This window comes from Aspergillus melleus (assembly GCF_016097325.1).
Source record: "Aspergillus melleus strain CBS 546.65 chromosome Unknown contig5, whole genome shotgun sequence".
Lineage (NCBI taxonomy): Eukaryota > Fungi > Ascomycota > Eurotiomycetes > Eurotiales > Aspergillaceae > Aspergillus > Aspergillus melleus.
In genome coordinates, this window is record NW_025763374.1 from 2,679,684 (window position 1) to 2,707,280 (window position 27,597).

Below are 27,597 nucleotides of genomic sequence, written 5' to 3' on the forward strand. Positions count from 1 at the left end.
CTTCCATGCTAGTCTAGACCTAAACGGCGCACCAAGACCTCTTACGTTTGCGAAGAGGTAAGAGCAAGCGCATTCAGAGTCTAGTGAAGGGACATCGAGGATTGTATCGACGAGTGCACGAGGGCCGCAACTGGTTGTGCCCGACGCAGCTACCGGGGAATAAATCCTTAACGCACGAGATCCTGGCTCAATTAGGCGTGCTGGACGATGCTGTCGTGGCGGAACAAGAATACTGGTGAGCGGTGCATTATCTACTGGATACGGGCCGTATGGAGTAGAGTAGTTGGTTGTTAATGCTTTTATACCTACTATCCGTCCATATGAATCCACTGGTCGAGAAATGACTCCTTAGGAATTCGTACTCTACTACCATTTTCTAGTTCCTAGTATACTCCCCGATATACTCCTACCACCACCCACCCTGGTCAACTCCTTAGTCAAGTCGATAGTTCAATCCATCAAATGGATGATAATCATCTCCACTCCGGTCACTTCCCTGATTTCATTGTCCACGCACATTGGCTGGATAAAAATGCCGAATGGAGTCGTGTGAAGAGGGATCAGCTGGAGTGGATGCCCCAGGCCGTCGCCCCAACTCTGTGTAGTCGAGAGCCACCCACGTCAAAAAAGGTTCATCCTTTGGAGGCAACGCGGCCGTTGAGTTCCAATGAAAACATCCACACCACCAAGTACTTTGCGTGAGACGGGGCGCGATCGGCATCAGCTTGGCGGAATCTCGTTGAATCTTGGAACAAGTACTCCTCCAAAAGTACTTTGAACCCTCTGACAAACAAACCGGTCTACAAGGTACTCAGGTCACTTGTCCAGCCGAGCGATGTGTAACCTGAAGTCTGAAACGACTGAGAATGGAGTCCGTCAGTCTGACTTCAGAATGTTGACTCCGCCAATCATCAAGTCTGCTTGGCCCCATCGATAACACAATCCGTGGGTCTTCGTGGCCCATCCAGCCTTGAGACTCGAGACTCGACGGTGCGTCGTACTGAGACTTTTCCGTCCCTATCACGCCATCAATCTGACATCTCTTACATCATGCATTTATAGATTGATGCATCAATGCATTCTGTCTGACAACTCTGGAACCTTCGTGGACTTTCCGGGACGAGCATGATGGTATCCCAGTTTTAACCTCCCATCCTGCCTGGATCTTCCTCGACTGGCGATGAACCTGCTCCAGCTGTTTGCCCGGTCGCACCCGTAGTAGTATATATTATCGCGATTCGGATTCTTCTTCTTTCAGATGGTCAACGCATCGACTCGACTCAACGCTCTTAATAAAATGGGCCTCCACCATTCTCGTCAGCCATTAGTTAGTCAATCAAGTACTCAATCATGTCCGCCGAGGTCACCTTACTCCCTCCTCAATCGACCGATCTCTCCTCCTTGTCGAATCCGACACCTACGAACTCCCTTCCTCCCTTCGCAGCGCTGAACTCGCCCTCGCTCTCACTCCTCCCGTACCTAACGGACGAGTCCTGGCTCAACATCAACGCCCTCCTATTCCAGCCCCCGACTGCCAATGCTTCCTCTTCGCCGGAAACCCAGAGCCCAAACCAGGCGGGGACTCAGAAACAAAACCCCCCGCCGTCTCCACCGACCTCGCAGGTCCGGAAACGACGAAACAACTACTCTATTCGGCACGCCGCCCCACCCGCGCCGAGGGAAGCCCGAGAGCAGGCGGATCGTGAGAAGCGCGAGAATTTCCTGGCGCGCAACCGTCGCGCCGCTACCAGATGCCGCGAGAGGAAGCGCGAGTTCACCAAGAAGCTGCAGGAGCAGTACGAGGACGTCGCGCGGCGGAAACACGCTCTGGAGTCCGAGTTCGCTCAGCTACAGGGGGAGGTGCTAGGATTGAAGAATGAGTTGCTGCGCCACTCGCAGTGCGCCCATCCGGCTATCCAGAATCATCTGGCTGGTATGGTCAAGAACTTAACGGTCGCAAAGTCGCCCATCCTGGCCCGGTCGGGTCCTGCGCCGTGGGAGGCATCTGCCTCTGCCTCCTCGTCCGTGCCATCAATCGATGAGGATGCTGGTAGCAGTACCTTGCCGGTCGCCAGTTGCGAAACGGACCGAACGCGTCGAGACTCGGTGCTGAGCGTCAGTACTGACGCCAGCATGGACAGTGTCATCGATGAAGGGTTATTCGAGGAGTTGTTGAACTATGGCGGAGGGCCTGCTTTATAGCCTAGCGGGTTGCCATCGTTTGCTGTTTTGGTCATCTTGTATATTAGCCAGCATTCGTCATAATGAAGCATTTCTGTATATTGCCATTTTTCTCTCTCGGTGGCAATTGTCTCGTTCGCAATAACCAGGTATAGACACCCGGTTTCTCGTATTCAACGGCCCTGTCGCGAACCCCCATACCAGTCCCCCGGTCCAGCAGGCCACTGAGAACGCTGTAGGCACTCGAAATGGGTAATTTGACGTCACACAATAGGCCCCGGTCGTTTGTCTATACAATCCGTCGAAGTAGAAGCACAATAACAATAGGACAACATAACTGTTATAGGTTCGGTTTCTGATATAGTCTGGTGGCTCAGAAAATAGCGGAGAGTTTAGATGGGTTGGAATAATTTCTTGCGGGGGATGCTAAGGTATTAGGAAATGCACGAACCTACGATTGGGTGGAGAATGTTTCGGTTAGCCAACTTTTTTAGTCCTTCTCTCCGGCTTGGCACTAGATACCCACGGGTATTACCCTCTGGGTATACCCCCGTGGGTAAGTATAGCGTAGTCCCTTCGTGTAGACCCTTAACAGCGTAGGCAATTTGGGGCTCTTTACTAACAGTGAATAGGTCTGTACCACGGGCAGAAAATTTTTAAGGGGTTAATTCTATATCGCCCTTAGTAATTTAAAATCACAATCATACCATAACACCAAAAAGGGTTTGTTCATTGGCCCTATCCCGTTTCGCGGCAGCAGTCGCTACCTACTGAGAACTTGTCTTAAGGCAGTTAATGTAGGCGAATCAATGGCCCGTATTGACCTGGCGATCCGTATTCAGCAGCGAAGGAATAGTCAGATGCAATTTTCTCTAGTAGCGCATACTCAAAGCGTATGTCTATGTCTGTTCCTTGCACCAATCTGTACAGTCGCTCCTGGCCCTGCTGAAGAAGCACAGTGGTCGCCCCCACACCTGGAAGATCAAGCATTTTCCCAGGGAACAGTGCGTCAGTGTAGAGTGAGATTATTTTGAGCGAGTTTATTGTGGTTTCAGATGGTGACACAATTCTAGCGACTTGATGGAATATTGGCATCCGGCAATTTTGGATCATAAGATGTTCCAGAGAGCATGGGAGTAAGGTTTGGGGACTGATTTGAATTTGGTCGAGACTCAATAACTTTAGTTGAGCGTAGCCGTGGAAGGAAATTGGGTTCTCAATTGTACCACTCGTGCGAAAGTCTCCGCAGGTACATGATACCCGCATATCCTGTATATTGTGCCGCTGCCGATGTAAAGCTGACAATAAGTCCCCGGTGCAAGCCGGATAGTGTTTGCATGAACTATTTTTAAAGGAGAATCCTTTGAGAGCTTCACATGTAGTGAGCATCCATTGGATACTTTCCGAATTCAGATAGCTTTCTGCAAAACCAATAAACGAGATTGAGGGTGTCCTGGGTCGTAGATTGGGGGAAGGCGATTGTAGTGTACTTCGTAAACCGGAATCGGTGCAGCCGGCAACCCGGAGTTCTTCGAGCTGAGGTAACACGAATAAAGGCGAAATGTCTCGAAAGCTCATTTTAGTACTCCATTTGCTCTCAACATAGGAAACTGTCAGGGACCGAAGTCTGTTTAAGGGATATCCCTGGCGAGCGACCCAACTCTTCTGGGCAAGTGTAATTAAGAGCGGCAAGTTGTGCTCATCGAGAGTAATGCGTAAAGATTGGAGATTTGACAGACAAGATATTAGAATAATAGGAACAACAGAAAGCTTGCTGCAAAAAAAGCCTCTGTTCAGCCTTTCAATCAAGAGGTTCTCGATTGACCCTAGGACATCCTCTGCAAACAGGTCACTTAGGTTGCGCGTTTGCTCGGCGTCAGCCATCATTAATGAGATTTCTTCTGTTCGCTCAGTGTCAAGTTCGATATCTAGACACCTAATATACTGTGCTAGATGCGGACGGCGAATGATCGCGTGGATAAGGGAGAGAACCATCACCGAATAACGGTTTATATCAGAGTCACTGAAGCCTATTTCACGGTAGAGAAGAGATTGTGACAGGGCGCAGAAATCTTGGGATACAAGGCACATGCTATATAGGCCTATTCTGTCTAAGAAACCCAGCATGATGAGGTGTACCTCCTTAGGCATATTGCTTAAACCAGTCATCATGCGTTGCAGGTTATTAGTGTACGTTCAATGGGCTAAGCATCGTTTGGGTCAGCTATGTTCCAGAGCAAATATCATTACACTAGGATAGGTGTTGGGCCGCTTTACCGCCACAGATGATGTGCTCACAGTTTGCATTCGGAGAAGTAACTTGAATTGTCAAAATGATTATCGATTTGGAGGTTCAGTGTTTATAACTTGCTGTGAGATTCTCGGCCAGCAATCCTGTTGGTGATGAAGCCGGTGCTTAGAGGATGAACTGTTTGCTCGAATCGGGCGTAGGTAGGTAGCCGACCGTCCCTTGGTCGGATAACATCAACAGACGGCTGAATACTCGCTCACGGCACCTTTTAATGATTGAGTGTAAATTGTTTCTCGGAAATACGTCAGCTATGTTCGCTGTTAGCCGGAATAAACGCGGCTTATGTCTTCACAACATTACCGCTTGTTCCGTGAGCGTCTTGACTCTTCCAGTGAAAAGGTTTTACCCCCTAGCCGTGAGCGGGCACACCCCATAAGTGCTCTGCCAAGCAAATCCTTGTCACACATACAACAGTGTGTAAGTTTATTACCCGGCCGCCTGATTCCAGAGTTCGCTTTCACGTTATCCAAACCCCAGCGTCGTTTAATGATAGTATATCAGAGGGAGTGGACTTGTATTTTACTTACAGACAGCAGGCGTATGGCGTAGACCGCGGTACAAGCATTAGCCCGGACCATTTATGTTCAGGGGAAGATTTCAATCTCTACTGTACTGAATCTGTAGCAGAACCACATTTACACGACTGATAATATCGAAAGAACGTATGAAAGAAGTTTGACAAAGGTTGGTCAGTTCAGAGTGGGATTTGGGCTACTTTCAACGGCGGACTGTCGAGTCATCGTGTAATTACCGTTGTCAAACAGCTACCAGGCCCCGTCTGCAAATATCCTTGAACCACGCCAATACTTCGAATGGTGAGTCAAATATCATGGCCGATATGAGCTCTATGAGACCCGCCCAAAAGCAATCACCACGCCTTGGCCGCCTGGCCGCAAAACCGGGTAGCACCAACCCTTCGGTTCAGCCTTCAGGGAAAAGCAGCAGAACTACACAACCCGCAGTATTACGCAACCCTTTTCCTAAATGTTCGCGAAGGGCTAGTATATGGCTGGCTTTGGGCGCACCGGTGAAGCAGGTATACCACTATTTGCAGTGGACTGCCACTTTTCTGACTTTCCGGGAAACAGCTATATAGCCATCTATCCGAGGAGATACTCTTTTCCACGTTTCCAAGCTTTAGTGCCAAAACACCGTCTTCCATGCTATGGTCCGGCGTTAGATACATTCGCCCAGTCAGGTATGGATAAGCCACATGTCCGCCTAGATGTGACGTATCCGTTTGGGGAGACGCCGGTTCCCGGGTAGTCTGTTAAACATACCGGAAGTCGGGTTTGAACTGCCAGAGGGTGTTTTCTCTTTTAACATGGGGTACGTAAATGATCATATATCAATAAGAAAATGTTCCGTAGCTCAGAAGAACCACAGATGCAAAGGTAAACTGAAAAGAAACATTATATACTCTGTTATTCTACATGGCAGTGGCGATGATGAAATAGGTAGAGACCAAGTAGAGCGACAATTTGTGTTAGGGAAGGGGTCGGTATGGAAATTAAATGAGAAGACGGATCCGAAAACAAGGAAATCAACATCAGAAGGAAAAATGAAAGCCACCGTAGGCGAACTAGTCCGAGACATGCAGCCTCGCCAATCATCGGAGATCTGGGCCAGCCAGTCACAAGAGGCTCGATAGGTCAGGAAGGAGGATTCGGAGTCAGCAGCTGTTTATGCTTTCCCCTTCGAATCCTAGATTTTGTCGTTACTTTTGTCATTCCGACCCTGTGTCAGAAAAATAATATCACGACGAGGCTGTACGAGGGATCCCTTCCGTGCTGCCTTACTCTCATCCCTTGGTTTATCTTTTCTAAACTTGCGCGGTATTTTTCCTTTCATCCCGGACCCCTTCAACGGCCTCCCCTCCTCTCAGTATCCTTCCAACCTCCCGTTAGATTCCTCCCCGCCTACGGTCGTGGGTCCTAACTTTAGTTCTTTATTATTAATACTACTGATATCCACGCGCGATTGTCGCGGCCATGGCGCCTGGCAATGCACGCGAATTCAACTGCTCTTGGGAACATTGTGGAAAGGTAATAAGGGTCCTTGAAGAGCATTGTTCTCATCCACTAATATTATCTAAATTGATAGTCGTTCAGTCGCAAATCGGATCTCTGCAGACATTATCGAGTGCACACCAATGAACGGCCATATCATTGCACGGTCAAGGACTGCAACAAAAGCTTCATTCAACGAAGCGCATTGACCGTTCACTCGCGGACACATACTGGGGAAAAGCCCCACATCTGCGACCATAAAGGGTGCCACAGAGCATTTTCTGACGTGCGATGGATTCCCATTTTGAGCTTTCAATCCCCTTGCTGACTTCGCCCTTCAGTCATCCAGTCTTGCACGCCATCGCAGAATCCACTCTCGCAGGCACCCCTACGTATGCAAAGAGCCAAACTGTGAGCGAAAGTGAGATCAGGACTATCCTCGTTTCGCCAGAGAACTATGCCTTTCTAATTCGTTCCCCAAACCAGCTTTTGTCGCAAAGAGTCCCTGGCCAAACATCAGCACCGTACGCACCCACGGGGGACTGTGACCCGGCCACCGTCAGAGAAACCAATATCCGAGGAACTATACCAGCCTTCCATCAATACGTCCGTTTCAAATGCCGCCCCCCAGCAACCTGACTATTATCATTTATCCACGCAAATTAAAGATTTCCACGAACATCAGAATGTACCGATAGCAATGGCAGGTGCGCAAGAGGCTTCAACAATTGCCGTCTATAGTGGGCACGCCATATTGCCGCCAGAAGTGCAGCATGTTCAGCAAGAGTGTCTGCAGCAGTTCATGCTGCAGCGATACAGACAGGGTGGTCTCGGCTACGCACCGTCAGTGTTCCAGCAGCCTTATTCAAGTGTACTGGTGGTGGAGGGCTATCCGCTCATGGTGACATCCCCTCAGGTCTTCCAAGCCAAGCAGGGACAAACTCGGCTGCTGAGCAAACCTGAAGGGACTGACTGGGAGTTTTTATCGGGAGACAATCCACGACCCGCCAACCGTGGACGTCAAGCCTATACTGAATTATATCTCTTTGACGGGGTTTCGGAAGCGCTTGTTTTTAGTTAGCTGTGGTTTGAACTTAGAAGCAAATATTAGGGAGATTATCTTCACTATGTATCGGTTGATGCACACTGCGTAGTCTGCATGTTAAGTAATAATTCAATGAGATGATATAGAATTGAAAATATATTCGATCACCTGCATGGCCTAATATACCAACGTAAAGCGCACAAAAATTGCCACGATCGGGTAAATAGAAGTTCATCTAGGACTTAGCATCCCCATATCTTGCCCTCGTCCCTATAGTAATCGACAGTGAGCGGTAACTCCCTGGAAAATTGGTGGACGAAAAAGTAATGAGCGCGCAAGAGCGAACCGGGTATATGCCTCCCCAGCATATGCTCTTGATCGATACTATTCTCACCATGCCCAGTTCTACTGTCGAGCAGGAATATCAGCGTCGAATCTCCGCGATCAATGCGGTTATCGCTTTCTGTGACGTGGAAGAGGGGTCGCCTACTAAACGACCGAACGTTTCCCAAAAACGGCGCGCCGACGGTGCACCGCCATCTACGCCCCCTTCAAAGCGACAAGAACCGTTGTTTGGTGGTTGAGAACGAAACAGAGCTTCAATCGGCGATTTCGTTAGTCTGTTCAAATCTCCGGATGAAAGACCAACCATCTGCTTTCTATGTGTTTCAAATGCCAAGCTCCCAGCAATAGAACGATTCAGAAAACATAGTACTCCGGGATCTCTCAGCCGGCACTTCATTTTCCCTAAAGGACATGCATGGAATGCTACCGCGAACTTCCCCGCTCCTTGCCAAGTAACTTTGTGCCAATCAGGAATGACCAATAGGCGCTAGAAATTTTTGTGTCGGCGAGTTGACCGATCCCGCCCTTAACGGACGGCATGCGACCGGATTGATTGGACACCAAACCTAAAGTGACCGCGTAGTAAAGCACAAGCCACTTCATGTGGGTTCATTATGGGAACAAAGGTACCTTATTGAGTTCCTCACTGGCTAGGGTCATGGGAAACGGAAAGGGGATTTAAGCCTGAGGCACACGTCGATTGCTAGGTGAGCCCATTGTTGGGTAAACGCGACCTGCGGCGCGTTTCGACATTCCATCCAATTATCCGAAAGCTGACTGTTACCGCTTTACCTACCTATGGGTGGCAATACAAGACGAACCAACATCCATCCCTAGAAGTGCTCAATTTCCGCCCGTGAAGCTCAACTGATCTGTACTCCTTTTGACCCTATTTCCCCTCTCCTCCCGAATCCCATCCTATCAGAATGTCTCCAAATCTAAAGCCGGACATATTCATTTACGCCGACTTTGACCTTCAAGCATTGTGCCGTCAAGCGAGCAGACTGCGGCAGGGTGTTTCATGTGTTTGTGATCCAGATCAACGTCCTGCCTCCGGAAGTTTCAACTGGGCTGTCTTTATTTTATTCGAAGACGGCGTACGATGGGTTTTTAGATCCCCTCATCCCAGAACATTCATGCCAATAGAAATGGGCATGAAGCTACTGGCAAGTGAAGCTGCCGTGCTCCGATATCTCAGGGCTCATAGCGACATTCCAGTTCCAGAAGTACACGACTATTGGTAAGTACTTCTTTCAAATCATACTGTTCTAGCTCTAACCTACTATAGCGCTTCATCCGATAACAGCATCGGAGTTCCGTTCATTTTTATGAGTGAAGCGCCCGGCTGGCCACTGTCAAAGGTTTGGAAACCAGCCGGCTCCCCTCAGCCTGACTTAGATATACCCAGCAAGGCCAAAATACTTGCTCAATTGGGCGATATCACCTGGAAACTTTCGCAGCTACGGTTCGATAAAATCGGCTCACTCTTCGAAGAAAATGGGTCCTTTGTAATCAAGGAATGTCTCTCTCGCGGCCACATGTTACATGGACGATACGCTTTGGAGGTCCCACGTGGTCCTTTCACTTCTGCATCAGAGTTCTATGATGGCCTTATTTCGGCGTTTTTGGAGCATTCGGAAATTCTGCAGCTATCACATCACTGTTTTGTGGCTCCTGTTCCCTCGCACGATGACTATACATCCAGCACGCAATTCAAGAGTGCTGTGAATTTATGGAACGACTTTGTGACAATCGGACGCAAGACTGATTCGTCGGATAACAGACTAGATTATATAATTGCAGGCGACGCTCTCCGTGATATTGTACGGAGAATTCAGCTGCCAGCTGTTAATCGGGACACTTTTCCGATGTGCCATGCCGACTTGAGTGTTAACAATATTTATGTTGACGATGAGTACAACATTACCTGTATCATCGATTGGGCATTCGCTTCGTCCATTCCTGAATCTATGCTGTTAGCCACACCAGGGCTGCCACAATACGGCGACGAAATCAGCTCAGAGTTACGTGCGTCCTTCATAAGTGGTTTTGTTGCTTCTATGCCCGGATTTATGGAAAGGAAGTTGATCCACAGATACCGCGAATCGCTTGAGCAGAGCCAAATAGCCTGGAGATTGAGTCGACTTCTCAATCTAGATTCCATTGGTGATTATCATTTCTTCGCTACTGTATGGCACTTTGCACATGGTCCTGAAGCGGACCTGGAACAACACTTCTTACAACGCCGCCGTTCGGCTCACTACATTCGGCTCTATGGCGAGGTTCAAATGGAGGACGAGCCACTTTCGAAAATCAAAAAGGATGAGGACGATTATTTTCGAAATAAGGAGCTCAGAAAAACAATAGCCAAGAAACTGACGCTCATGTCCGAGTGGAAAACACAGTATACCGTTAATAACTCGCCGAGACTCCGGAAAAATATGTTTGTCGCATCATCCAAATTATGGAAATGGATCCAACAATTCATCCAGGACTGGGAAGGCATGTCTTGATTTTTCTACCTATATCATTCTCTCAGGCGAATACGCTCGACCGGAACTTCCCACAGATCATTGGTGTCGTCATCTTTCACCTTTTCAAAGTTAGCAGACATACGAAAAATCGCCCGGAAGAGGTGGGGGGAGAAGGGGGGTATCACTGCTTGTAATATAGTGCTTGATGTGCTTGAATCGATTGTACCTTCACGCCATTCGGTTTCTGCGATAGCTTAGGTGATGGCTCAATTTTAACGAAGATATCAATATGACTTACTACCCTCACGGCAGTACCAGACTGGATCGCCTGCGACGTAATATGGTTTCTTTGAGGCACCATCTGGTGGGATGGGAAGATCTGGTGGGGTCGGTGGCTGAGGACGTCTCCTTGGCATGATGCTCAGTGCTATAAGCAAGTTCAGAGATGAGGCCTTTTCGCTGTTGGAAGATTCTGATTAGACTCATCTTTCCTTTTGAGGAACGCGACACTACATTTATAGGCCCTTTAGCCGCACTGGCCCCTCACAGCCCTTAGCTCTCATCATCTGAGGGCTACCAGGTTTGAGTGTTCAAACGCCGAGGTCACCCGGCCGTAATAGGTGGCACTCCATCAACTTGGAACCAAATTTCTTAGAGCGAAGCTATGGCACTCAGGAAAATCCCATATTTCGCGTCACAACCATAAATTTATAGGCACTAGTATATGATTACCTTTAGGCATTACAGCAGAATCAACTTTTCATTCCGTGCTTACACTATGTCCAATCGTCATTTTCAATGTCAACTTTGCAAGACAAGATAGCGCCAGGTCAATTTCCGTATTCCTTTGGTAAGATCTAGTAAATCAAACCCCGCAAATTTAGACCTCAATTCCTGCACCCACCTTCCCCGCGCGCTAAGTGCCACAGGCGGTATCAGTGACCTTTCGAGTCAGGGACAAAGATTTAACCAATCATTAGTCCTGATACCTCCCTCGGCCCCGTATCAATCATGCAGCTCCATCACATCACATAAACTCATCGAGAAATTAATTAAATACTACCCACCTATGAGCGATCTCCGTCAACAGGGCAGCCCGCTGCCATCGTACTGGCACCACAAGTGGTACACGTCATCAGTGTCGGCCACGACGGGGAAGCAAGAGTTCCATCCGGTGTCACACCGCCTAATGGCACAACAAAGGGACAGGGACAGTGTTACCAAATCTCGTGTTAGCTGGTTCTAGCGTTTTTATCTCGGTTATTCGGAGAGGTACTAACCTAAAACAGGCAATTTGCCGCCAATGAGCATTGTTGATGGGTTTCAACCCAGAAGAGGGCTCGGCAGAAGAGCCAACTGAGAACGTGGCGATGACTATCAAAGGAGAGGGTGCGATATTTGAGATCTTCCTGGATCCCTTGCGCGCTGTTGAGTTGGCCAAGAAGCTATATATTTAAGTTTCCAAGATTTTGACTTTGAAGTGATATACAAAGTAATGCCTGGCTTCAGCATTCCTTTGCCAGAATTGGTCTCAGTTATACGCGTTTTTCTTTCTTTTCCGGCGTTGTCGGTTTCCGAAACCGTAACATAGCTGTTTTGCCAGTAAACCTGCGTCTTTTCTGTGCCGTGTATAACCTCCACTTTGTTATCAGGGACATCGTCAAAAAACCTCGGGTCCTCATCTAAAGCCCCGTCTGGCCGTTACTGTTTCAACTCTGGATGGCGACACAAGGCGAACCAACATTTTATCACTATAGGTGCTTAAAATCCGCTCCGGCGGCGCAGTTAATCTGCATCAACGGCGAAGCAAGAGTCCCGTCCGTATGCCGGCGCCCTAAAGACACAGCATAACGGACATCCTAATTGTAAGCAAGTCCGCAAACACCTAACTAGATGTGGCTAGAAGCTCCACGCGCATTTTTTACGTAGTTTCTTCAGTAAACCACCATAGCAAACTAAGACCCGTTTCGAGCATAGAGCTCAGCTCTTGGAGGTGTTTTCGCTCATAACAACTGAAATTGAGCTCCCACGGCTAGTCTCTATCATCTTGAGAACTTACCCATCTTACACAGGAATCAAAGTACTCCGGAGAACATATCAAGATCTGATCGCAGGACCCGAGAATTGGAACATCGTAGCACTAGATGCCTCTAGCATTAGCATCTCCTCAAACTTCCATGCTGTTCCAAATTCTCGCGCACGGGACCAGACCGCACGAAAGGGCACGCCGAATCCAAACCAACAAAAGCATGAGTCCATGCCAAGGATTGGTTCCAAGTCATGTGAGAGTATTTTCTTTGTTTGCTTAGGAGGCGTCAGCAGCCCACTGTGCGACCAGAGTCAAATATTGTGGCAAACATGCAGGAAGGTCAATAAATAGTTCCATGCAATACACTACTATCAAACATTCCCCTAGTATATGAGAGCCTCCATGAGGAAATTCAATATGGATTTGATTTCATGGTTGAATACTCTATCAGATCAGTGAAATTTACGCTTGCAGCATGGCTCCAATTAATGAAAAACCTCTACGCCCTTTGCTCCCGGCATCGGCAAAAAGTGAAGTGCCAGTCCAAGGTGCATGTCTTCCTGAGAAGGCACAGAGGCGCCGGGGTATGGCCTGTACGTCGTGCCGAATTAAGCGTGTGAAGGTCATAATCCTTTCCGTGGTAACTACTTCGTGACCATCTTACTAACGGATGTGCTGTGTGTCGGCTTGCCGCCGTCTTGTGAAGAATGCATCCAATCCGGCATCCAGTGCCTCTTTAATCCTCACGAAGACAAGCGTCGTAAGGAGTACTGGGAGAAGATCCAAAATGATGCCAGGGTGTCTCATGATATGATCATGCAAATTGTTTCTTTAATGCAGCACGGAACCTACGATCAGATCATGCAATTGACAGAAAAAATACGTCGGGAAAACTCCCCTGAGCGTGCAGTTGAGTGCCTACGATCATTTTTACTCAGGTATGAGTATGTAGGATAAGAGGTAATAGGCAATTTAGGTCCCTACTAACAGTTGCTAGGTCTGAATCACGACCAGAAAGTTTATGAGACTGTTTATTTGAGGCCCTAGCATGCTAGCAAGAGTCGTCCACCAACAGACGGTTGGATGTTTGTACGCGGTACTTGTAATCACCAATATGATCCCATTTTTGGAACTTGTTGGCCACGCTTGTCGAAGAGAAGCGGCTCATCTAGGAACGTAACTGATTCTGGGGATATCCCAAATCTCCCAATTGAGAGGCTTTCAGTTTATCAGATCACGCGACCGGATTTTGAGATAACCATATCTGTTCTCCAGAGTAATCTGGCTCCTGCATAATCTGGGTATAATCTGGGTGAGTTCTTAGGATAGTGGAGACTAGCCGCAGGAGCTTAAACCGGGTTCTCATAACGAACGCACCCTCAAGAGCTAGTTGGTATGCCCGAAGCAAAACCTACTTTGCCGTGGTGGACTACTGTTCAACAAGACCAACGGTTCGATTCAGCATCTCCAATTGACTACTACTAGTATATTATCTAATCTGGAGTAAACATGACAAGCCGACCGGGCAAGAATCGCGGGCGCATTCTTTTACATGGTTTGTTCAGTAAGCCATCATAGCAAACTAAGACCCATTTCAAATATAGCTTAGCTCTTAAGGGTGTTTTCGCTCATGACAACTCAAAGTAAGCTCCCACGGCTAGTCTTTATCCTCCTATAAACTTAGCCGTGTTACGTAGGAACCAAATACTCTGAAGAACATATTAACATATTTAGAGATCTTAAAATCCGGTCGGGGGATCTAAAATTGAATCTTATTCTGCTAGGAGGTCCGAGCCGCTCCTAGAACTATCGGTAACATTCTTAGGAGGCTAAAGGTACCGCGTATAGATATTCAGCTACCTGTGGGAGTTATCGTCTAAGCCTATAATAAAATAGAGAGTATAAGGCGCTGAAGCTGGTTTTACACTTCCATGTAATATATTTATTTACAGCACAATGAATAATAGGTCAGCATAAGTGTTGTAGATCTGGGTTTTCTGGCCTAGTCCGATGGCTCAGAAAATAGCGGAGAGCTTAGGTGGGTTGGAATAATTTCTTGCGAGAGACCTGGGGGATGCTAAGGTATTAGGAAATGCACGAACCCACGATTGGGGTGGAGAATGTTTCGGCTAACCAACCTTTTCAGTCCTTCTCTCCGGCTTGGCACAAGATACCCACGGGTATCACCCTCAGAGTATACCCCCGTGGGTAAGTATAGCGTAGACCCTTCGTGTAGACCCTTAACAGCTACTAATAGAATAGGTCCGTACCACGGCCAGAAAATTTTCGAGGTGTTAATTCTATGTCCCTCTTGGGCTTCCATAACCCAAACGCTATCAATTTCAACTGTTGGCGTTAACGCGTTTAATTCGCCCGTAGAAAATAGTTACATCATGTTTTCACGCAATTTGCAGGGTCCTAAGTTGATCGGGTTAGTTTACTTAGTAAGCGCTTCAGCGCCCCCTTGTTAGCTGGTTCTAGAGTCTATATTTTGGTTATTTGGAGTGGAACTAGCCTAAAATAGGTAATCCGCCGCCGGTGAGATTTGGTGGAATGACAATATTTGGAGATTGGACATTGCTTTGATGGATGTATTACAGCTGAAGTGGCTGGGACAATTGCTCCAATATTAATTCTTGAACGAGTTTGTGTTAGTATTAAATGCACCATGACAGGGGTTTTCCGAAACTAATTTCCAACACTTTCGGTCTATTGGCTTTGTGACGGCGATCTCGACGTGGATTACGCTGGCTTCTCTTATCACCCCCGCGCCGCACTGGTTGTGTGCTTCCTAACCCACTCTAATCATAAGCATTTATACCATACCGCGAAGATTTCTTCCCGCTATTTTCCTCACGTGCAGTCCGCAAAGGTCATTAGAAATATGGCAGTCAGTCTTCAGCTCTTAAATCCAGGCCTGTTATAATATATAAGCGAGAGAAACATACTAATCAATAACAGGGACCATTTTGCGTTGTGAATGGATGTCCAGGAGTCTGGATAGTGCTTTCCTTCAATGCCGGGGTTGGTTTCGGCGGATACGGTGTTTATACGCTCCTGAACAAGAATACTGGCGAGAAAGTGGAGGCAGACGAATGTAATTGCGTACAGATGGGAAGTGTGCCTGGGCAAGGACGCGATCGGAAAAAGGATCTATCTAGGGAGAACCGGTACGGTTTTGATAATTTCCAGCAGGATTAAAAGGATCAAAACGAGATGGGGAAGAGACGTTAATAGTGGCACAGACTAACAGAATAGACTTTCAGTTCATCGGATCACCCGGCCGGATTTTGAGATAACGATGTCTGTTCTCAGAGTAATCTGGCTCCTGCGTAATCTGGGCGAGTTCTTAGGATGGCGGAGACTAACCGTAGGAGCTCAATTTGGGCTTTTATGAGCAAACGCACTCCCAAAAGCTAGGTTGCATGTTCAGAGGATATCCTAGTTTGCCATGGTAGTCCACTGTTCAATAAGACCATATAGAAAAGCGTGTCCGCGACAGTTTCCCAGCAGCTTTATCATATTGACTCATGACTAGATAACATATTGATAATGGTCAAATGAAAATACTGTAGTGAACTATCTAGCGTACCCGGTCAATTAACCGATTATTTACACATCCACTGTATTAGGTTTCCAAATCACCGTATTCACCTCTCGTAGACATACAAGATATACCGAGCTCGTTACACCACCTTCAGGAAGAAAGAAAAGGCGAGCACAGAGAGTCACTAGTCATTGAACGCCATCGAGAGCATGAGCGACCGCACAATATTAGGAAGTCTCGTTTCCCCGAAACCCGGGCTCTGTGCCGTGGAATCCGGGCATTATCGCTTCGTTGATTATTTTGTTCATTTTTTCTTTCGTTTAATTTGCTTGTTCTGGTTGCCCCACTGGGCCAGCGAACCTGCGCTCTTGAACATGTTTATGGACGATGTTCAACTTTCCTTTCGTGCTTCATACACACTTCATTATTTTGCTATAGTAATATTGTCTCGTCTCGTATTAGTTGCGCATAGATGGCGGGATCTTTTCTCCCTTCTTCGGTTCCTATGGAAGCGGTAGTCTAGAAGAATATTTTGATGGGTATGAGAAGCTTTAGCAACAAGTCAACTCTATATCTGACATACGAAAGTGTTAATGCTGGTTGAACATTTGCTCTACTGTTTTCAAGTCTGAGGTTTGCCAAGGTGATTCCGGCTATTAGCGCCCGAAGACGTAATGCGGTTGTCTGGTCCGTTCACCGTTCAACGAAGCCTCGATTTGCACGCTCCGGTCATTTCATCCGGTTCATGTGTTTAACTTGTGACATCAATATCCGGGGGCTAGTTCGATAATTGTTGGTTAATAGACCACCTCAATTTCCTTTCTATTACCTCGGTTGAATATTAACTACAACTAGAGGCCTGATGGCTAAAACAGGCGGCCATTCGTGCAAACAATGTCGGTCGGGGAGAATTAAGGGATTACCTGGTTATAAACACCCAATCTTTGAGGTACAGTACCAATCCCTTCAACGGGGACTCCAAGTATGATGGCTATAAAAGACATAAAACGGGGTGGCGTGTGTTTGAAGAGTATCTTCAATAACCGGTGAAAACACCGCTTGTCTGTTGGTTGAGCAGGACGAAACCATCGTTTTTGTCCTCATTAGAGCTAGTGGGTATGTTTGGAAGCTCATTGCCTATTGCGGACTAGCCTCACTCTGAGCGAACAAAATATAGACACTAATAGAATCGCTCGAGTCTGTGACGGAATATCCTGAAAGACTTAAATCAATTCCACGGGAACACTCGAACGAAACCAGATCAAACGATCAGTACAAGCTATGGAAGACGATATTCAGGCGTTGACTACACAGAAAATCCGCGAGATATTAATACTCTGCGGAATCGATGAACTTAATCATGAGCCAATCAGACAACATATTGTCGGCATTTCGAACTTTGGTGAGTGCCGTACATGTTTCGACAACACTGGCTGCTGACACACACCCTTGTCCGCGAGATGAGGTTCCAGGCCGGAATAAATGTTATACCAACAGCCTCCAAGCCGAACTGTGATGGTTCGACCTCCCAGCCGATTACAAACAAACTCCGTGGATCGTACAGTTTGCTACCATATCCCGAGGAACGAGGTCGGGCAGACTACACAGGGTTGGATAAGACGACCCAGAAAAGGAAAACCAAGCGCAAAAGGCACCAGAAGGGTTCTACTCTCCCTGGCGAGAAACAACACCCAAAAGACCATGCGACTATCCAGGGGACATATGAAAATAAACCGGGCAGTCAACCACCAATTATGGAGGCGCAAGGCTATAATGAAGCGTATGCAGCTGTACCAGCCTCCCCTTCTCTTGAGGCCTTGCCTCCTATGGATGGCCTCGACAAACACCGGGATCTATTCATCAAGATCATGGACACCATCTTGGTGAACTGTGTGAGACTCAATGATGCGCTTGGCAGATACGGACGCCAAACAAAGGAGAGAATGGTGACAACCAACATCGAGAAGGTTCGGGGCTGCGTGAATCAGCTCGCTCAGTTGGGGTACGCAGAAGCAATCTATGCCATCAAGAAAGAGAATGCTCTATTTGCGAGCAAGCACATCCAAGTTCAGTACAACGAAACCGTTTATTGGGAGATCATCAAGAAAGGTGCGGCCCTTCTGGATCCGGCGAAGCTGCCGACCTCTAAGGGACCCCTTGATGAATTCACCATGGCTGAAAAGGTTGCAACTGAAGCTTTCATGAAGGAAGCAGGTTACGGACTCAGCCTTGCAAACAAGCGACTTTGTCGCATACTCTGGAAGCGGTTGTCCGAGATGCGGAAAGTTGGCGTGGATCGACTTCTCCTGTATCGTACGAAAGAATTCGACGACTTCTGCAGGAATTATAAACCAGAATGTGAGGTCTCGCTGGAAGAAACGGTTCGGAGCTGGGAAGAAAAGTACGGCCTACACTTTGAACAACTAGAAGACCGAATCACGCGGGAGAGCCAGGGGGATTTTACGGGAAGACTATGGCTGAGTCAGCCGCATGTGGTGGAGAGGTTGGAGGTCCAGGACCTTTCTTGGAACAGTGCGGACAACCCGTGGTTTTCCGACGCGGAAGAAGCCGCGTTCCAATCAAGTGGGGCCTGTGGGCCGGCGGCCGCCCAGCTTGGGGGTTTCTTTGACATCTATACAGGAGCGGAGGGGATGAGGAATAAATCGATCTTTGTTACTCTTTTGCCCAAAGACGAGATTTTCCTTTCGGTTTGTCCCATTATTTCGGTTAACAAGGGGGACTTTTTAGGGATTTTGGCGGGGGATATTCGGTACTCGGACAACTTCAGCGTTTCACACGGCGTTCCCGGTCCTGAAGACAAACTTTGGTTGGACTACTCCAAGGTGACTGGAACGCTCAACTTGATGGGAGTAGCGGTCCCTGGTAAAAGCTCGAATGTGTATCTTCAATGGGAGCTTGCTCATAAGCAGGACGGAAGAGAGTCATGTCTAACGTGGAGGGTTGCAGTTCGAGCCCTCAGGGCGATTCGGCCCTTTGAAGAGCTTATTCGGGATGCTGCCCACAAAGAACAACGTCTCTTACATCAGTCGCCAAGTTTTGCTAGAAAGGGTTTTCTGCAAGATGATCAGTTCTAGACAGTCGCATAGATGCAAGTACCTAGCTCTCCGGTAGAAAGAAAACCTTGAGACTGGCCAAAATAGTTGTGCCTCGTCCGAACAACTTTGGCACTAGCTGTCCACTTATAGTCCATAATTCTCTAGTGTATAACCAAACCCCGTAATTCTTTGGAAGTTGATTCGTGACCATCGTCTCTTTTTATATTATCCTTCGGCCATTATTTTCTTGAAGAATGGACTTGTGTAGATCCTGGGGAAATTTTCCTGGAGTATCCGGAATCCTGGGATTTTGAGGTTCCCATGCCCCTTTCCCGGGGAGTTTGAAATCCCTGGTTTCATTATCCCAGGAACCAAATAATCATGGGACGACTAATCCTGGGAACGACTAATCCTGGGACGACTAATCCTGGGAACGACTAATCCTGGGACGAATAATCCTGGGAACGACTATCCTGGGAACGCCTGATCCTGGGACTACCAATCTTGCGACTACTAATCTAGCATTAGGGCCTTCATTAAATGTTGATAGGGCTCAGTAACCATTGTACCAATCGGCTTTATGAGTTACAGATCAGCAAATCTACAACAGTTAAATATCAAGATTGCGCCGTTAGGTATCACAAGGGCCAATATGCCTCTCTTTAGAGTAAATCTCAATATATGCAATTATAGTCCATCTTGGCAACTGAATATATAGTGGATATATAAGATGGCGAACTTTCTTAGACTATACTCCGAAAACTATTAGACCAACCCAAGGCAAATATATATTCTAAGCAAGCCAGGATCATTCGCTGAACCACTTTATATTCTCGTTGTATCAGCCTCCTTGCCAGAGAAATCTTGAAGGGTAGTTTTCTTGCTTTTAGGGACAACATCAAAATCTTGATTTGTTCGGTGGACGGGCGTTGGGTAATGCGAGTCCTACAATCGTGAGTGGTTGGAAGTAGTTACTGGTCACGTAAACTCACAAATTGCGTTACCAAAGGAGACCAGAACCCCGAAGTATCAGCAAGCAAGGTATAGAGTCGGTTCGATCCTTTCAACCTGATCCCGACAAAAACGTCCGCTCCACAGAGCTTACTATACTCGGATGCTTTCTTCATCAGGCCTTTCTTCCTCCGATCCGTTTTCTGGCGGATGGATTTCTTAGCTGATTTTTGTGAAGTCGACATTCTTTGCTAACTAGAGGGCCTATAGCAGAAAACAAGAGGTCAAAGACTTTGATGGAAATCGATGTCGCGTAGGCACAATATCTCACAAATGAAAATGGAGTAGGCTCGTTATTCGGAGGCCCCATAGAGCCTTTTATTAGTGCAATCTATAAGCCAAGGACACCACGGTTTCACTTCCTGTAAACTATGGCATCTGGTAACTATAAGGCATACCACAGGGGTTCCGCGCAGAATTGGGTAAGTGTTTGTTACTTAATGAGGGCAGTTAGAAAATCTCTAGCTGCTTGTTGACCTACACTGGGCGATGGGCTTTTCCTGTTCATTTACAATATTCCTATTACTTGCTTATGCATATTGGGTTATCTGCATGATCAAGTGATAATCCGATTGAACATCAAAGGTGTAGAAAATGGTTGGTTCTTTACATCAAGCTTTAATCAACGCAGAGCGGGCATATATTGCCACGGTCGGGTGAAAGAAACCCGGTGAAGCTAGAAGGTTTGGACAAGCCGATGAACGCAAATGGATAGTTGATTACACCAGTAAGGTATGATGATGTATTTCTGGTACGTGACTTTAAGTAATTCCTACTAAATTACCTTGCGTAATATATTACACCTGCAGCACACGAGAAAAACCCGGCGGGCATCCAAAAATGGCCATGTTCAACCACAAAACACCCTGTTCAACGGTCGACGTACCGTAGTTGTCCGTTGACCACGCACCGATAAGTAGACCGTGTTGCCCCTCTGTTTCCTATTTGACCAGCTCACCTTTTTGGTATTACATGCCCAAAGCTAATGTATTATCTACCACCGACTTTGCCAGTGTGTTCTTATCAATGACCATACTCTTCCATACAACTCTAAAACAGTGGTGATACATTCACTTCAAACGGGAACCAGAAATTAACCGTACCATCGTATTCCATTCGCTGCTACATTACCCACACTATATTGAAAGCTCTGTCATCTTGTTTCTGAATCTGTTTTAGTTATCTGAAGACCCAAAGAATAGCCTCTGGCAGAGAAGAGCAAAATGTGATTCAAAAGGTTTCGGTGGACAGATGATAAAATAATTATTGATTTTATGCCCTCGTAGATGTAATGGGTATGCCACGGTTTGTTTACCTGCGTTATGGTCTCTCTTGCAGGCTGAAATTTTCTTGCCTCCGGACCTGGGGCGCCTGGTACTAGGAAGTGCACGTGAGTAAAAATTCGGTGGGGGGTAATTTTATGTTTAGCCAATAGACTTTATTGCCCACCCTACATCATGGAATGCTCGACCCGGGACTTTTCATCCTCATTTCTTTCACTTGGCTGGATGGAAATTTGGCCACTGTTCGATAATCTTCGCACTTTAGTAACGGGCCGATCGACCTATGGAGATTGATCTTGGTATGACCGGGTAAGTCGTACACGTGAAGCCACCACTCTAGAACGATGAGCTCTACGTGTAGGAGAGGAAAAGCGCCAGCGAGTAGTTCGCGCACGCAGGGCCACAGTTTTAGGGTATTGGCGGCTATGCGGGATCGAAGTGTTCACGCAGGTGATGTCAACGCACGCGCAGGGCCACGGTTTTGGAGCATTCACGGCCTTCATTGGCGCAGGCCCTCAGTTAATTTTCATTGGCGCAGGCCCTCGTTGGCGTAGGCCCTCAGTTGATTTTCATTGGCGTAGGCCTTCATTGGCGCAGGCCTTCAGTTAATTTTCGTTGGCGCAGGCCCTTGTCGGCGTAGGCCCTCAATTAATTTTCATCGGCGCAGGCCTTCGTTGGTGTAGGCCCTCGTCGGCGTAGGCCCTCAATTAATTTTCGTTGGCGCAGGCCTTCATTGGCGCAGGCCCTCGTTGGCGCAGGCCCTTGTCGGCGTAGGCCCTCAATTAATTTTCATCGGCGCAGGCCTTCGTTGGCGTAGGCCCTCGTCGGCGTAGGCCCTCAGTTGATTTTCATTGATTGATTGATTGATTTATTCATAGACTGTCCCAGCCGCCCTATCGGCAGCTATGCAGCGTACAACTATAAATACAGGAGTCCCGCCCTTCGCTTTCAGAGAGTAAGCCATTCCTCCTCGAATTGCTTCCCTATCTGCTCTGGTTGGTTTCCTTCAACATAGTCTCTCTATCTGTTCTGTGTCTCTGCCTTGTCCGGCCTTTCCTGACCTTCCTAAACTTCTGTATACTGGTTATGCACTCGCATGCTAGTGATATTGGAGTACCGTGGACGGGATCGACTGGAATTGTCCTAGAAGCCCCGTCCTCAAGATCATCTTTGCTGCTTGCACCGCCATTGACGAGCTACTGAGAATGCGTTTGATGTCTACGCATGGAGACTTGCCTGCCCACATTCGGTGTCGTTCCTCTATCCAGTTTCGGCATTCCAGGAGGACGTGTCGTACGGTCTGCGGCCCGCAGCCGCACTGACATTTATCGGTGTCGGCCTTGTTGATGGCGTGAAGATACGCTCGCAGGCCAATCTTGCCTGTGCGCATCTGTGTGATTGCTGAGCTGACTGCTCTATGTGCTCTCAAGTGTGTGTCGAGGATTGCTTTCCCTGGCCGGATCCCGAGACGAAAGAGATCTCTGCCATTTTTCGCGTTTTCCCACGATGTCTCCCATTCGCGTACCATCGTTTGGCGGATAGCGGTTTTCGTGATTGCTATCAACGTTCGTACCGGGCTCGGTTCAGGTTGTTCGGTGGTTTGGGCGGGTTCGGCGGCTTCCTTTGCCGCTCGGTCGGCTTCTTCGTTCCCTGGAACTCCCACATGTGCTGGGATCCAGCGAAACTCGATTTCCCATCCTAGCTGTCGGAGACTGTCGAGCGCGCGTACGGCCTCGACAAGAATATATTGGCCCGATGGGTGCTTGGGGTTCCTAATCGACTGGATGGCGGCTTGGTTGTCGGTGAAGATGGCACACTTCCCGGGAGGGGTACCTGTTGCGTGGATGTCGAGTACTATCTTCAAAGCGAGCGCAAGGCCCTTGAGCTCTGCCGCATAAACGGTAGACGTGCTCGACACGCCCATGTACTGAGTCCGTTTTGTGCAAATGTCGCCAACCCGGAGCGAGGGTGCCACAGCAGCTGCACCGACGTGACCTTCGATACCACTCCCATCAGTATAAATGCACACTGTTGCAGGCTCTGTCGCATCGTGCTCCTTGATCGCGTCCTCGGCGGACTCATTGATACGAGTAACCGGGGGGGTCCACCATGGCGGCACAACGTGCGGTTGGCGTTTCTCAAGTCGATCAAGTTGCACCTCATACTTGCGTTCCAACATGCTCGAGAATCGGTCAAGGGGGCTCTGTTCGTTTCCCTCCACTATAGCCATATCGTCGTATAGGGGGGACGTTCTTATGCGCATTGTCGCTTCTAGCGCTGTCTGTTCGAGCTGCTGTTGCGCCGGGAGCAGGTGTGCTTCTACGTCTGCTGCTGCCCCGGCGGTTGTTCGGAATGCCCCAGTGATGATTTGGGCCGCTCGTCTCTGGATTCTTCTGATGACTTTGATCATGGCGCTACCTCTATTATGATCGTTTCCGGGGATGTGCCACGCGGAGCACCCATAAAGCATCTGCGGTATTATCATCGCTCTGTATACCTGCCGAAGGTTGATCATCCCTGTACCCCAGGTCGAGGATGCGAGGGCCGATAGTGCCGAAAGCCGTTGCGTGGCGCCTGTCTCTAGCTTTTCGCGGTGGTTTCCCCACCGTAGCTTGGTATCCATATGAATGCCCAAGTAACGGCACGAGGGGGAAGCCTTGACCGTGTTGTGAGGCAGGCGAAGGGCATGTGTGCTATTTGCCCTAGGATCTCTTGTGAAGTGTACAAGCTCGTACTTCGCCGGTGCAAATTGGGAGCCATGCTTTACTGCCCACTGTTCGGCCTTCCGGTGGATTCCCTTCAGGGTCTTGCAGTTGCGCTGTGACGTCGGGCCTACCGCTAGGATTGACACGTCGTCGATGTAACCTACCGCCTCTGTATCTTTCGTTTTACATGCTTCGATAAGGTCGGCATTGTAAAACAGGTACAAGATTGGTGAGACGGGTGACCCTTGTGGAATCCCCGTTTGTATAGGTGTCGAGGTGGCAGTGTATTCCTGCAGCTTGAGAGTGGTGGTTCGGTGGCTAAGAAAGGATGCAATCCAGCGTATGATCTTTTCGCTGACACGACGCTTCCGGAGGTTGTGTATGAGTCGTTCCGGGGAGACGTTGTCGTACGCTCCTGATACGTCCAGCAAGAGCAGGGTGGCTACCTTGCCCTCTGACCATGCCTGGTGTATCCGCTGAAGGAGGAAATGCATGGCATGCTCGGTTGATGCCAGTTTCCGGCCTCCTGTATGGCGGCTGGGGAGGAGCTTATGGACATCGGCCATGTAGGCCAACCTGTTCGCGATGATGGCTTCTAGGGCCTTACCTAGCGTGTTGAGGAGGGCAATTGGCCGGTACGCCTTCGGGTGCGTATAGTCATCTTTCCCGGGTTTCCGAAGGACTACTGTAATGGTGTCCTTGAAGTGTGTGGGACAATAGCCCTGTTCGAGGCACGCGTTGAAGAGCTCGAGAAGGCTGGGAAGAAGGATGTCAAGCGTCTGATGAAGGGTGCCGTTGCTGATGCCGTCAGCGCCGGGGGCCTTGTTCGGGGAGGCTCTGCGCACTGCCCTCTCTATCTCCGCCACGGTGATAGCCGGGCATTCGATGGGTTGAGGGTATTCATAATCGTCCGTATCCGACAGGTCTGCTTGGGGCGGTGGCGGGAAAAAAGTTTGGCGGAGCACTTCCGCCTTCTCCTCCGGTTGGTGGACGGTTCCTCCATCCGGTTTCACGAGCGACGGTGTGAATGCAGGGGTTGTGTTGTGCCTATTTCGGGCCCATTTTACCAGGTTCCACAGACCCGTTTGCGATGCGGATGCCTCTTCAACTCGCTGTCGATGGGTGTTACGGAGCATCTTTTGAATGAGTCGGCCCTTCCTGTTTCGCGCCTGCCGGTAGGCTTCGTAGTCCTCTTCCTGTCGTGATCGTTGCCACCTTCGGCGAAGCTGTTGGACTTCAGTGCATAGGTCTTTGCACTCCTGATTAAATCCTGCGATCGAGCGTGGGGACGGGTTCGACCAGGGGGTTGATGCCTCGATGCCGGCATCCAGGGCGCTGATGATGGAGGAGACGAATTTGTCGATACTATCCTTGTCTCTCAGCTCCAGGGTGCCACTGGTTCGGGGTAGATGTGCCTCAACGGTTCTCCGCAGAATTTCCACATTCGTCTTTGACCATAAACGTTTCTTTGTCGGGTTCGCCGGTTGCCAGCTCCAATCGAGTGCTAGAGAGATCGGGAGGTGGTCGGAGTCGCAGTCCAGCTTCCTATCAATCCTGCAGTGAATTAAATGATTTGCCAAATCTTCCGATGCGAAAGCTAGATCGATCGTGGACTCCCCATCCTTCCAGCGGTGGGTCGGTGTTCCGGGCTCCGTGAGGAGGTGCAGTTGGAATTCTTCCATGATTGTGAGAAGGCCTTCGGCATTTAGCCTGCTGCCTGCACGTCGATGTGCTGTTGACCAGAGAGGGTGGTGCAGGTTAAAGTCCCCAAGCACGATGGTCTCGACAGGTGAGTCCAACGCTCTGATCGCTTCTGTCAGTGTAGACAGTGTGTCGGTTCCCACCTCGTTGTATACATTGAATATATTGACCATTCTGTTGGAGTAGGGGTTGACAATTTGCACGCGGATGATATCCTTAGAGACGTACGACACACTCCAAGTGCTAGGATCGATCCGTTTACTGATATATAAGCATACCCTTGTTGCGGGGTCGGCCAGATATGTGAGTTGAAAGTGCGTTTTAAGGGGGTGATATGATGTCTCGATAAACGGGTTCCTCCATGGCTCCTGGATGGCCAGAATGTCGAAATCAAGGATTCTGGGATTCCGGAAAAGGCTGGCGAGGACGACGTCTCTTGACTTTTGGACGTTGTACTGTAAGATGCGCAATTCTTGGTGTCTTAGCATTGGGTGACGGGTGCTGCGTCGGGACTGTCTATGCGAGATTGGCTCCGAGCTGCTCTCGTTCTTAGACGGGTTGGCGAGCGGCTCCGTGAAACTCGGGTTCTTGACGGCCTAGGTATCCATTCCGGAGTGAGGGCGTCATGTTTCCCCCTTTCGAATCGTACTGTTAGGTTTCTCCACGAATACTCCCTCTTCCTCTTGATGTGCCTGCGCAGTTCAGCGGCCGCCGCGAAGTCTTTGCCGCAGTACATGCATATCCTCATGCAGTGGGCGATTCGGAGTTCAGCGTCTCGTGTCGGCCAGTTGCTGTATATTTCCTGGTGTCCTGGGCAGTGGCATGCTTTATAGATGTTTCCCTGGGCTGTGCGAGTGTTTGTTGCCGTGGATGTTGGAACCGATCCCACCGTTTGAGGGTCGTGCAATCCTTCCTCGGCGACGTTGTTGTCCAGTTCAGCCAGCCATTCGTCCGCGTCAGTCATGTCGAAATCGAACTCCTCAAGTAAGGGTTCCACAGGGTACATAGGTTGCTGGGTTGATGCTATTTCGGCTAGTGCAGCCTCGACCGTGTCCGTCCTTGGAACGACATCTACTACTAGGCCGGTCTCTTGGGGTTGCTCTGTTGCCGACTGCTGCGATGTCGGTACTTGCCGTGGTGCTGATGCTACACAATCTCCTGCGACTGGCGCGTCGGAGATTGCTTGCGCGGCTATGGTCTCCTGGGGTGTTCGCTGTTCTTGGGTACAGTCTCCATGCGTCTGTGTGGGTTCTTGAGCGATGGTTGCGTGTTCCGAGGGTTCTTCACAGGGGGTGCCTATTGCGATGATGTGGTCGAGGATAGGGTCCTGTGCGTGTCGAGTCCTCTTCCGCGGGTTGTTGTTCTCACGTGGTTCGTCTTTGGGCGGCACCTGCCAGTAAATATTCCGAACCTGTTTCGCTTGTTCAACTCGACCCATCTCTTTCCTTCTTGCTGGGCAGGCGTTGCTCCATGCCGTGTGGGCACCTTTGCAGACTGGGCATCTGGGAGTGAAGTCCTCGACTCCTTTCTGGTCGCAGTGCTTGGTCTCGTGTAGCTCCGCGCAATAGCCGCATGTTTGAGCTGCGTTGCACTGAGTACCGATGTGGCCGTAATTATAGCAGCGAAAGCATTGCTTGACTCTGCAGGCGCGGTCATAGAGTTGGCATGTATGTATCTGTCCGTCCCAAGCCATCCCTGCGTAGATGATGGCGTTGGCCATTTCTGGGTCCGTGAATTCCACCACGATTGATGATGCGCGTTTGAGGGGGGACTCCCGGGTTAACCATCCGACGTATGAGATCTTTGCATTGGGGATGACTGTGTAGTTGTCTGCTAGTATTTGCTGGATGGTTGCTTTCTGGTTCTTAACGTTGATACTGTTTGTAGATATACCGTGGGC

At 48.8% G+C, this 27,597-nt stretch overlaps 6 protein-coding genes across 6 annotated transcripts; 5 read left to right on the forward strand and 1 right to left on the reverse strand.

Annotated features, from left to right (window-relative positions):
* Positions 1-1,350: 1,350 nt before the first annotated feature.
* LDX57_009325 (uncharacterized protein) lies at positions 1,351-2,202 on the forward strand (the record flags this gene model as incomplete). Its single annotated transcript, XM_046091052.1, has 1 exon — positions 1,351-2,202. The coding sequence occupies one exon, from the start codon at positions 1,351-1,353 to the stop codon at positions 2,200-2,202; it is 852 nt and encodes a 283-aa protein (XP_045947028.1).
* Positions 2,203-7,201: 4,999 nt separating this feature from the next.
* On the forward strand, positions 7,202-7,582 carry LDX57_009326 (uncharacterized protein; the record flags this gene model as incomplete). Its single annotated transcript, XM_046091053.1, has 1 exon — positions 7,202-7,582. One exon carries the CDS (start codon positions 7,202-7,204, stop codon positions 7,580-7,582), a length of 381 nt encoding a protein of 126 aa, XP_045947029.1.
* A 359-nt stretch (positions 7,583-7,941) lies between these two features.
* Positions 7,942-8,130, forward strand: LDX57_009327 (uncharacterized protein; the record flags this gene model as incomplete). The annotated part of the gene is made up of 1 exon (XM_046091054.1): positions 7,942-8,130. The coding sequence occupies one exon, from the start codon at positions 7,942-7,944 to the stop codon at positions 8,128-8,130; it is 189 nt and encodes a 62-aa protein (XP_045947030.1).
* A 909-nt stretch (positions 8,131-9,039) lies between these two features.
* Positions 9,040-10,404, forward strand: LDX57_009328 (uncharacterized protein; the record flags this gene model as incomplete). Its single annotated transcript, XM_046091055.1, has 2 exons — positions 9,040-9,131; positions 9,180-10,404. The coding sequence occupies 2 exons, from the start codon at positions 9,040-9,042 to the stop codon at positions 10,402-10,404; spliced, it is 1,317 nt and encodes a 438-aa protein (XP_045947031.1).
* A 7,291-nt stretch (positions 10,405-17,695) lies between these two features.
* Positions 17,696-19,036, forward strand: LDX57_009329 (uncharacterized protein; the record flags this gene model as incomplete). Its single annotated transcript, XM_046091056.1, has 1 exon — positions 17,696-19,036. One exon carries the CDS (start codon positions 17,696-17,698, stop codon positions 19,034-19,036), a length of 1,341 nt encoding a protein of 446 aa, XP_045947032.1.
* Positions 19,037-22,160: 3,124 nt separating this feature from the next.
* Positions 22,161-27,549, reverse strand: LDX57_013071 (uncharacterized protein). The gene has a single exon (XM_046094824.1). It carries the CDS (start codon positions 26,183-26,185, stop codon positions 22,391-22,393), a length of 3,795 nt encoding a protein of 1,264 aa, XP_045947033.1. The 5' UTR covers positions 26,186-27,549; the 3' UTR covers positions 22,161-22,390.
* Between the last annotated feature and the right edge of the window lie 48 nt (positions 27,550-27,597).

Bases quoted from the DNA above. Each gene is read 5' to 3' on its own strand.
- LDX57_013071 (XM_046094824.1), bottom strand. From the start codon at position 26,185: ATGCTAAGACACCAAGAATTGCGCATCTTACAGTACAACGTCCAAAAG.